Raw genomic sequence first — 11,569 nt, forward strand, 5'->3', positions numbered from 1 at the left:
GTTTGTAATGAGTCGTTGAACGAACTGAATAAATCGAAGCAATCCTCGGTAGTTTTAGTAACTAACCCCGACTGTCATTATCGATATTTATGCTAACATTTGATTAAATGTGGATTTATTACTACTCGCGTGTAGTAAGGGTAAGAGAATGAGGCCTGTCACACGCAACATAATGCGCTCATCCTGGGGGGCCTGGATTTAATTCTGACCATTTGCCTTTGTGCCGTAGGTGCTGAACCGGTCCATGGATCCGAAGACTTATGAGCCACCGCAACCCCCGCTGATTGCGCAGTTACCGCAGATGCAGGTGCAATTGTTGCCCCAGCACGTCATTACCAGCGGTACGGAGAAGAACTGCATCCGGTTACGGGGACTTCCGTACGAGGCGAAGGTGGAACACATACTGCACTTCCTGGACGATTTCGCCAACAACATCGTCTACCAGGGCGTACATCTGGTGTACAATGCTCAGGTAAGAAAGCGTTTCTAAGGATCTATATGGGTTTATTACAAAGATTTCTCTTAGTGTTGATAGTAGTGATTCTATTAAAACAAATTAGTAGTAAGAAAGTATCACGGGTGAACAAAACAACGTATGTTCTTCGTTTCGTATTCACTCACAGGGACAGTTCAATGGTGAAGCGTTTATTCAGATGGAATCGGAGGCCGCCGCGTATCAGTCGGCCCAACAGAAGCACCACAAGAACATGATGTTCGGCAAGAAGCAGCGTTACATCGAGGTGTTCCAGTGCTCGGGCGACGACATGAACATGGTCCTCAATGGGGGCTTCCAGCAGCCGGCCAGCCTGTCGAAATCGTCGCTCCTTTCACCGGGTATGTTACCGACAGGGGCCACACAGCCACCCACACAGTCCCCGCAGACGATCTCACTATCCCACCAGATCCCGTTACCCATGCCTCCTCCCCTAACCCTTTCGGTGCCTCCGCCGAACCATCAGCTGCTGGCGCAGCAGCAGGCGCAGTTCATTGCGCAGCAGAGTCTGCTCGCACGGCAGGCGGCAGCCGCCGCGGTCGCACAGCAGCAACAGCAACACCATCAGCACCAGCACGAGCAGCTGATGTTGCAAAACCTAGGCGTCTATGCGCCACCGTCGAGTGTGGCCCCATCCGGTGGTGCCGGCTCAGCGTTGAGCGCATCGCAGGGTACGGCTGGATCGGGTGCGCCAACCTATGCCACCGCCGGCAGTTTGCCTCCGTCCGTGACGGGCAGTGCCGGTGGCCTTTCTTACGCCCACGGCGGCGGTGGTGCATCGGGTGGGCTTGCTGCCAGTCTGGGAGGCGGTGGTGGAGGTGCTTCCGGTGGCCTACAACACCATCTAACCGCTGCACACCATCACCCCCACCACCCACTCGGTGGTCAATATTCGCCGCTGTTTTTCATGCCCCGTCACATGCTTGCAAACGGTGCTGGTGGTATACCGATGGGGCTGATGGGACCATCGCAAGCGGCGCACCATGCAGCCGCCTTCAATCAGCTGCAACATTACGCGAGCGTTGGTGCGGCGGGGGCCGCTGGTGGTTCCGGTGCGTCGGCCCACCACCATCATGCCCATCATCATCCATCCGGGCTGATGTCGCATCCGTCGCAGCACCACGCGGTCGCAATGGCCGCTGCTGCTGCCTCCCAGGCGGCGGCCGGTATGCATCCGTCGAGCATCAAGCGCTCGTACGATAGCGCTTTCCGGAGCGATGGATCGTCCGCCTTGGGCGGAAGTGCCGGAAGCAAGCGCCCGTTCCACGGAACGACGTCCTCGCAGAGTGCGGCGGCCGCGGCTGCAGCGGCTGCTGCGGCAGCATCCATGGCATTGTATGCACCATTCTACCACCATCCGCACATGTGAAAAGCGCCAATGTGTGCTGATGCGGGGGACATTAAATGTCCTTCTTTTATTTTGTACTCAACACTTTTCTAAAGACTTTCAATATTCATTCCTGGCAACTGACTGGCCAAAACAGACATTTCCGACGATTTTGTCGACTTAAAGGTGATGTTACACCTAAACTGTATGCTTCCATTATGGCACTCTCTGTTGATATCTCTCTCTCTCTTCGATAACTATTTGTTATGCATATGAATGAACTCTAGGACTCATTTTATAAACCGCCGTGGCAATTGGTTTATACTTAACACAGATGCTATTAAAACGTACTTAGGATTTAGTACAGAACTAACCCCCAACCCCATTAGGAAGAGATGCACTCATCAAAGAAGAAGGGCATTGGGGCTTTCTAGTGTAATATCTTGCTGTGCTTTTGTGTTGCTGTTGCTGTTGCTGTGAATTACCAGTGGATGGTTTGGCGAGAGGTGCCTCTTTCGTCGATACGTCGAAACGCGAAAGCAGTTTCGAAAAAAACGGATGTGTAATTTTCATGCAATACAATGTTTCATTAACTTCGTAATGTTTTCCCGTGTTGATGTTCCTTATCATTCCCCACCGAGATGCCTCATCATTCCCCATCCCTTATTACCTCATTTTACCTGATTTATGCTAGTTGGTTTTTTGTCTAACTCTCCCATCGGGAAACGGAAACTAAGGTGTTCGCGTCTCCTCTGCGCCGGCTTAGGCCAATGAGAGAGGCTGGTTTATGAAGCAACTAGTATATCACACTGAGGAATCCTTTATCACGTCATCACAACAACACACACACATACACACAAACACCATATCCACTTTTTTTTATTAGAATATACACACGTAAGCATAAATTCAGCGAGGATAAGATTACCACCACTCACACCCTTCCATATGTCCTTCCAACAAACCCACGAAAATCAGTTCGAAGTGCTGTTGTTCTGTAAACTACTAAGCTATATATGTGTATGTGCGCGAGATGTGGGTGTGCAATTATACTGTAACCGTCGTACCTAGGGCAGGATGTGGCATTCAAAAAGCAAACCGGAAGTAAAGAAAAGCTGGGGGTCAACGGAAAGAGGGGGGGGCAACATTTAAACTGCATAGATCGGTGGTGTTGGGTCACGGTTCACGGCCGGTGCGTCTCTCCTGTTGTTTAACAATACTCTCTTTCCTTCTCTCTTATCATTTCCCACGTGGTGTTGCCTTCGTGCATCTCTGTTTGATAAGAAGGGCAAGTAGTTAGGCATTAGTAATTGACGCATTAAAATGTTTGCTGTTAAGAGCTGCTCTCGCATTCGTAAAGGGGACTAAAACAGTGAAAAAAACTAGACGTGACACAAGGTATAGCAAACATAAGACCATAATAAACGAAAGCAACTTTGATCAATTTTTAATTTTCAAATCAACATTTACGTAAAGCATGCTTTTTAAAAATTTGCTCCAAGTGAATTCTAACATAAATACTTGGATTACATAAAATTTTATCAGACATATCATCAAACTATTTACCGAAAACAAAGTAAAACTAGATTTTTACGAGAATAACAAACAAATCGGTTTCGTATGGATTGCGTTTGCAAGTGCTATTTTACGGTTAAACATCATGTTTAAAAGTTGCTATTGTTTAAAATGGACTTTACAGACGAGCTTTTTATGATAATGAATGAACACAGGATGCTTAATGGAAAACATCTGAACGGTAGTTTTAAGACGTACGTTCTACCTTGTAATGTGTAGTAGCTGCAATAGTTCTGATTGTTTCAACATAATTGTTTCATTTGGGTTCAGTTGGAAGTTAAATAATCTGTTGTCGTGTTTGCTCCCTAAAATAGAATGGGAATGCGTCGGATGACTAGTACCAATCTTTTTGTAACTTACCGAAGGAAAGGCTCTTTTTTTACAATTAACACATTCCATTTTATTTTTCTAATGCCGCGGTACTCTAAGAAGTAGATCATTTTTGTTTACATTCAACTGTGCACCACCGAATCAGGCGGCAGAAGAACACATTAAAATCTAGTATACTTTAACAGACAACACTTTTGGTAATCTATATATAACAGGATTTAAAATGGAATGAAATTACGAACGGCAATGAAATCAAATAACGCTACATGGAAGGATAACTGCATTACGCTGTGATTGCTTTGCACAAAAAAGGGTCGATCGAAAGGGGAAGATAACATATCTCCAACAGTGGGGATTAGCCAATAACGCACAAACATTCCCATCCATTGTGGCATTTGCGGTAGAGAACAACGCGATAGGGGAGAGAAACCCTTCTTGTTGGCGTGTTTAGCCACATTTCGTGCATTTTAATCATACATCATCTCGATTGCACTAACAAGAACGGTTTAAACAATTTCTTTCAAATACGTCCATTAGGCATGCTAATTATGTTTTGTTGTTGTAGGATTAAGTTCAATTTCAATTTTTTTATAATAATTTTTTGTCTATTTACTATATACGTAAGTAAAACGAGCGTTCTTCACTTGTGTTAGAGTAGATTTGTTGAATGAAATCAAGAGCAAATAATCTAAACAATCGAAGGAACGAGCTCTAACATTCCATTCTTTTGCCGTTCTATCATCCAATCAATGCCTCAAAGGAGACTAATGTACAGTTTGGTTGGCAGCTTGTGTTCTTTTAACGTTGGGTTGTCCTACGCTAGTGCAATTCTTCAAGGTTGGCATTACATGATGTACTCTTCTCTTATTTTACGCTGCATAGCACTTGCTACGGGTTGTTCGATGAATGTTTTTAGTTAAACTAGCTAATATCGAATGGCAAAACCAACATTATTAGGATTTTTTTTTCCAGAACAAAAAGATAACTTTTACAAGGCCGTGCTGCACAAACACATTGAGCTTTTTCAGACACCGAATTATACTAAAAACCGGATTAAATAATACCATCAGTGCACGAATGGAAGTGCTTATCGCAAAAGATAGTTATACATAATTAATATTTAGCTGGTAAAGTTTGAAATGAAAACACAATTAATATACGTACCTTAAGATATCATGGACAATACAAGTGATATATTTTCTTGGTTATAGCTCTAATTGTACGTTCTTTTAAGATTACATGTTACTACCATTGATTTCTTGCGTAGGATACTGCTCATTGTTGTGTTTTTCCCTTTTTCTTTCGTTTTTATAATCTTAGCTATACACAAACACTTAATCTTTTCTTATTTCTCTCATAAAAACACTCGCACATCGTGCTCTATGCTAATTTCGCATACAAACCTTTCCATGGAAAACTTTCTTTTTCTTCTCTCTGTCACTATCTTTCGTTGACTTGTCGTCCTTACCTTCATGATCCTTGTCCACGAGCATATTCATGTGTATGTTTTTGTGCATTCCGTATAAGGGTGGTGAGATGGGTTCGTTTTATTTTATTTGAATGTTGAAGTTCTTTCTTTTTTTTTCTGTACTTTAGTATAGGTGGTAAAGGTTTTGATTTACGTTATAAACCTATTTAACATAATTTATTTCATTTATATTGGGACGAAAGGGGTCAATTTTTTCTCGTGCGTTTTCACTCGAATCCGCTTCAGTTGTTTTTTGTTATTGATTTTCTTTTTCCAATCCACTTTTTTTAATGGTTTTTATCAAACTTGTTGTTTCGTTCGTATGTAAACGTGTTCGTATGTATTGAATCCCTATTTGATTATTCGAAATCAATATTCCAAACAAGTTATCACATTTAATTGAGCTCTACTCTCATTAAACCCTTATATAGATAAACACGTGAATTTGCCGTAGACTCGGATAAACATGCAACATTGAGATTGAGTGTTCGTTGAATGGATTTGTCCGAAAAAGAGGTTAATTTAATGATGGTTTTGTTTATGTTTCTACTTTCCTTTCACCCTCCTTTTTATTCTTAAATCTATCCATTTGTGGGACAAAGTGAGTTCTCTTACAGGAGTTCCGTTTCGTTTCTTTGCCACTTTTCTTCTTTTTTGTATTAAATAGCTTTCTAATTTATTTTTTAGATAATGCGTAACTAAGTTTTTGTATTTGTAATGAAAAAGGCAAACAAAGGATATTAATTCCTTTTGTTCTTTCTCGGAGTTTTCTTTCATAGCGCTACGGGATTTAATTAATTAGTTGGCTTCTCTCGTTGCGTAAAGTGCCATGTTTTGTCGATGTAAATTGGACGCTATGTTGTTCTCTGGTATGAGGGTGGGGTATCATCCATGCTAAGCAGTAACCATAAATATGCAATAAAATAATAAACGCCTCAAACCTTATCGGAACGGCAGAGTGTGTTTCGGGGGTGGGGTTAGGTGGAGTGTAGAACACGAACCGCCGGAGTGCATTCGTCGTAACGTAACATAACACGCCAACTGATCTTGTCTGATGTGTCCTCTAATCCAATGCACACCGGTATCTGGTTTATTTACGGTAAAAAGGCTGCTGCGGTTGTTCATTTCACCACTTCTCCTATCGTGTTCTATCGCTGCCGTTACTGGAACCGGGGGGAAGTTATCGAAATTGCGAGCAGCAGAGCTCACATTGTGTTGATTGTTGTTGCGTTCTGTAGTTCTTTTGTTCCGTCCTCTCATCTTGACTTCCGGTCATTTCACTACCACCGATGCAATGAAATTGAGGTGCTGGACCGCTGCGCGGAGATCCTTCATCTCCCTCTATCTGTCCCCTGTATCTGTGTTCTACGCAAATCGTCCTCTAATCCGACACGCAATATGAAGGTGGTCTACGGTAACTATGTATGTGCAGTATCGGAACGGGGGCGGCGTGTAGCGTGTGGTTGGGGTATATGGCAGAACGTCCGGGAAACACGTGTGGTGGAAATAAAGGAAACGGTGTCAGATGGCCATCCGCTCAACTACAGCTCTAAAACGGCAGACGTGTTCCTGGTGGCACGGTCCTTCGTTGGGTCGGCACTAGCGAATCACCGATGTTGGCGCTATAACTACCCTTGCATTACTATTCGTTGGTGGTTTTGTGGTGGGTACACTGTGTACGGAGCAGGCATTACTTAAGCTCATTCTGAACGGTAATCATATCCTTTCAAACGTACCTTTTGCATTTCTATATTATACGGTGAGTGTTACGAATTCAGTTTATTTTACCTACCTGTTTTACTATGTTGCTACTAACCACTTATCTTTTTTTTTTAATACATTCTGCTACTAACCATTGACACGCTGTATTCGTAGAGGATTATTTTTTATCATCACATAATTTTTTTGTTTAAATTGTTTGAATTTTTTGTGTAGAAGTCATACATCACTTCGCGGTTGTCTTGTTTCAGTTCCTCCTTTTTTTCTTAGTTTTTGATGCATGTTTTTGTCTTTTTCATCTGTTTATGTTTTGCGTGGTAGATTTATGTTAATTTCACTGTTTTTTGTTTCGATGAATTTGGCTGTGGTGCGCTCTTGTAAAAAAACACTCGTTTTAGAGTTTATTTGTGTTTTGATTTTGTCCACTGTTTCAAAATTTCGAAACAAAAAAAAAAAAAAAAGATGGCAACAGTTTTGATGATTCAATTCCCATTTGTATTCTATTGCACCACAAAGGCATTATTTTTTCTCGATAGTTATTAGCTGACCAGAGGAAGGATAAGCGTAAACTACAAAATTTGTGGCAACAACCAATTGTTCCCAACATTTAAAAAAAGTGAAGCAATATGCATCATGCATGATCATATCATATGTCTGTTTACCACCGGTTTAGAATATACGATACACAATGAAACGACGCTCCTTGTTGAACGATCCACTATAAGATTTCCTTTTTCTGTTATATACATATCTTTTTCTTATTTACTTTTATGTAACTAGATTTATTGTATTACACTTTTCCATTACTTGTTTGTTAACCTTCTTTCGCGTGGTGATTGAGAGAAGCTCGCTAAAACGATGCGTTGTGTCCTTCTCTTCCCAGGGGGTACAATAGTTGGTGGCCCGTTCGGTGGATACGCTCCTTTCGGGCATCCCTCGGCTGCCGTGCTGCCACCACCAAGACATGCCGCCTTCTACCCGCAACCGATTCTCTACTGGGGTTACCCGAGCCCACCGGTATCCCCTACTACTTACTATGGCACGACAGCGGCAGCACCACCACCCCCACCGCCGCACCATCTTGCTCCGGCGCATCAAACTGCCGGAATGCCCGGACACAATCATGCTCAAGCAACTATGGTAGGTAACGATGGATTAAGTGCTTTTGATCTTTATTTAAGCTATATAATGAGTGCTCTTATCTCTCTTAGTTTGTTTAAATACGAAATAAAACGCAAAGCTTACTGTAGTAGAACAATTCCTCAAGTTCATACAAACAGCTTATACAAACAAAATAAGAAGTATCTAAATTATTGTCTTGATTGCTTCACCCAATTTTAAATTGAAGAACCAAAACTGTTGAAGTAGGTTTCAAAGCAAAGGTTTAGAACAAAACTATTCCGCGAATAAGCTTGTAAAAGACAGCATGCTAAACTAATCAACTTTCTCTCCTTTTAGCTCACACTGGGTGCCGACCAACGTGGACACCAGCAGCAGCGCTCCAATCAAACGATATCGCTTGTGACCGCTCCCCCAAGGATCACCGGGACGGCCGGATCGTCAAGCGGTGAATCGTCGACATCTCAATCCTCTTCGCCTCCGTTGCTCTCACCGACGGGTTCGGTTGCCACATCCGGTGGCTCTAGCAGTGGATCCGTCTCTGGGACTTCTCCCAACAGCTCCAGCAGCAGCAACAGCAGCAGCAGTAGCAGCACCAACACCAACACAACCAACCTGCAGCGCCAAAACGGTGTGACCCACATTCGCACGTCTCCACCGCCCTTGCTTAGTCTGCCACTTGCCGCTGCAAGCACATCTCAACCGCTGGCGATTCCCGGTGTAACGACGCCGACCGGTGCCGGGCTCGCCGGTACCTACCCCGGGTCACAACTGTCCCCGATTCAGACCATACCACCACCAACCGCGGTTCACTTTCAGCATGCACCCTTGATCGGTGCCACCACTCCGCCGGGGACAGGCGCTGCGGCGGCCTACTATGAACATCCGCATCTGCCACATCCTTCCCACCACCACCATCATCATCATCACCCGGGACATCTTGCCCCGCACCATCATCATCACCATCACCATCACCACGACAAGCTAGTAACGACGACGCCGAGCATTTTAACGCCATCATTGATCCCGAACCAGTACGTTGAATTGTTCATAGTTTAAAGCGATGCGGCATCGTTGCTTGTTTTCAGTCGCACTCGAAACATTCCTGTTTACTTTATTACTGGATAGTGTTTAGCAAAAGAAAAAAAAAACATTAGTCTCTAAAATGCTGTAGTTTAAGGGTGCAGTTCGACCCTCAGCTCCGCACTACTCGAAAGTTAAGCTCATCGATCGACAACGATCTTTACCATACCATATCGCTGATCATTTGAATCGGTTGATGACAACGTGCTTAAAAAGATCACTTCTTCATATACACACGTCCTTTGGCCACGTGCTTACATCTTAATCCAACCAAGCAAAGTAAATCAAAGTTAGCCATGTAAGGAAGCACAGATACACATACACAAACTCACATGCGTCTGTATGTTTCGAAGAGCAATGTTTCGAACTACATAGTTGTACATGTAACGGTTATGTTAACTTATGTAAGCGTTTTAGTTGGGAACGATCAGCGGCCTGCCAGAAACCGTGTCCTGTCGGCAGATACGGTTCGAAGTGTGGAGGGTGGATACTTCCCATTTGCTCAAAAGAACGCTCAAGTAAAACACCACCGTGGGATGGATGGCAAGAGAAGAGTAAAGGCTGATTGTATGACCTTCTACACCGCAAATGTGAATAGCTGTAGCTGGCGTATACTGATGTTCGAAGGTTATTCTATCGGAGGAGAGGTGTTCGTAGACGCAATGCAACAGGTGTGCAATAAGGCGATCGATCGAGATGATCGGATGAGTGGTTGTCGTAGCGAAAGCAAGCAAAGCATTGCTTAAAAGAATATATACTAGATTGTATAGTGGTTAGCTTTATTTTGTAATTTATTCGTTAAAGTTTGTGTTTGTGTTTTTACCATGCAGAGCATCGCTGTAGTTTTGTTATCGAGGACCGCCTATTCTAATTGTTTCTTTTGTTTGATTTACCGGTTACACATTGTTATCGTCATTCCATGCACCATTATTCCAAGTAACAAAATTCCTAGAAAGCCGTTAGGATATTATTGACAAAAATAACACAACACTTAGCGTTGAATATTGATATGCATATATTCTTTTCCATTAATAAGTGTTGAAAACGCGCAACTGTTGACTTTGTACCGTATGAAATATTATTTTCTTCATTGATTGTTCGTTCCAACAAACGAATTTGTTAACAGTTACGGTTGTGTATGAAGCAGATCGAAAAATTACATCAATGTTGAAAAGGACTCGTGCAGTTTGACTGCGCAGCATAGAGTACTTATAGTTATCAAACACAAAAGATACTTAGAAAAACATTGCTCGTTCAAACGAGATTAGCTCATATGGATTTCCTACATCGAGTTTTTTTGTTTTTATAAGAACTAATATGGGGGAGTTTTACGACACTCTTCGTGCAACAATCATGTTCGTTGCAGTGTAACACTCTCCATATTCACAAATTGATATTCCGCCACAACCATCCTATATCCCGTCTTCCAAGTGTTCCTTTCGCAAAGAAGCAAAGAGTTTCTCGATTTAGGCAAAAGACAAGCGAGCATTTATGGATATTGTTGGCCAATTATATTGCCGTGCGAGAAGTTTTATAATATATACTTTAAATCCTGTAAGGAGCTCTAATATGCAGCAAACTCGAAAGAGAAAGGAAGCCTATCGTAGCACATAGGCGGAAGCTTCCTGTTGGTACGAACGGAAACCAAATGGCGTAAATGCAACAATGTTATGCTTGGGACACCATATTTGGGTGACGAGAACAGGCTTCATCTGAACATTTGCTCAAAAACGTTGAACGTGATCGAATTGTGCTTGTGTTGTGAGGAACCAAACCTAGTTGGAAATGGATTTCAAAGCGTGCAGCACGAGTAAAACAAGATAGAGTGGAATTGGTAGAGTTATGCATCAACAGAAAAATACCATGAGCGGGCTCAGATGGAAACCGCGTGTTTATAGTAAGGTTATAATATAGCGATTTAAAAACAATTAAAAAAAAAATAAACGCAATAAAACAAAAGCTCTCTAGAAAAATCTAGGGAAGCTGCAACATACATCATGCAATAAAGAAACCATTCTTCATTACGTATACAACTTCCTAGCGGAAATGTTTTTCTCTACTCTACGCAAGAATAGTTGAGGGTATTACAATTGGGAGGACGGAAACGATACAAACTGTCAGATTTCTCGACGCGGTCCCATACAAAAGGTAAACAACACGCGTCGTTTCGTTTCCGCGCATCGTCTCGACACGTAGGTGGATCGTCGATCCACTAGTCAGCTCGAAATATCGTCCTAAAAACGTACTACGCGCGAAAAAACGTCCTACTTTTTTGCATGGAGATGAAACAAAGCAATCGTCTTACTTCGTTCTACTCACCATACAAAACTGCTCGATGTTTGTGTCACGTAGGACGTTTTTCAGGACGATTTGCTGGAAACCGCCTAGCGGGGAGACGGCCAGTCATTTTTTCACTTTTTTCAAAGTGTTTACCTTTTGGATGGGACAGCGTCGA

At 42.8% G+C, this 11,569-nt stretch overlaps 1 protein-coding gene across 2 annotated transcripts in view; it reads left to right on the top strand.

Annotated features, from left to right (window-relative positions):
- Window positions 1-11,068, top strand: part of LOC131261135 (RNA-binding protein fusilli) — a 78,731-nt gene extending 67,663 nt beyond the window's left edge. Inside the window, exons 11-14 of one of the 2 annotated variants that reach the window (XM_058263061.1) lie at window positions 230-472; window positions 624-834; window positions 7,796-8,052; window positions 8,371-11,068. In XM_058263061.1, coding sequence (XP_058119044.1) covers window positions 230-472; window positions 624-834; window positions 7,796-8,052; window positions 8,371-9,090 — 1,431 coding nt within the window. In that variant the 3' untranslated portion in view covers window positions 9,091-11,068. Of the gene's footprint in view, window positions 1-229; window positions 473-623; window positions 2,425-7,795; window positions 8,053-8,370 lie in introns of those variants that run through there. The other variant, XM_058263060.1, reaches the window with a different exon arrangement.
- Window positions 11,069-11,569: the final 501 nt, after the last annotated feature.

The sequence above is a fragment of the Anopheles coustani genome, chromosome 3, assembly GCF_943734705.1.
Source record: "Anopheles coustani chromosome 3, idAnoCousDA_361_x.2, whole genome shotgun sequence".
Taxonomy (NCBI): domain Eukaryota; kingdom Metazoa; phylum Arthropoda; class Insecta; order Diptera; family Culicidae; genus Anopheles; species Anopheles coustani.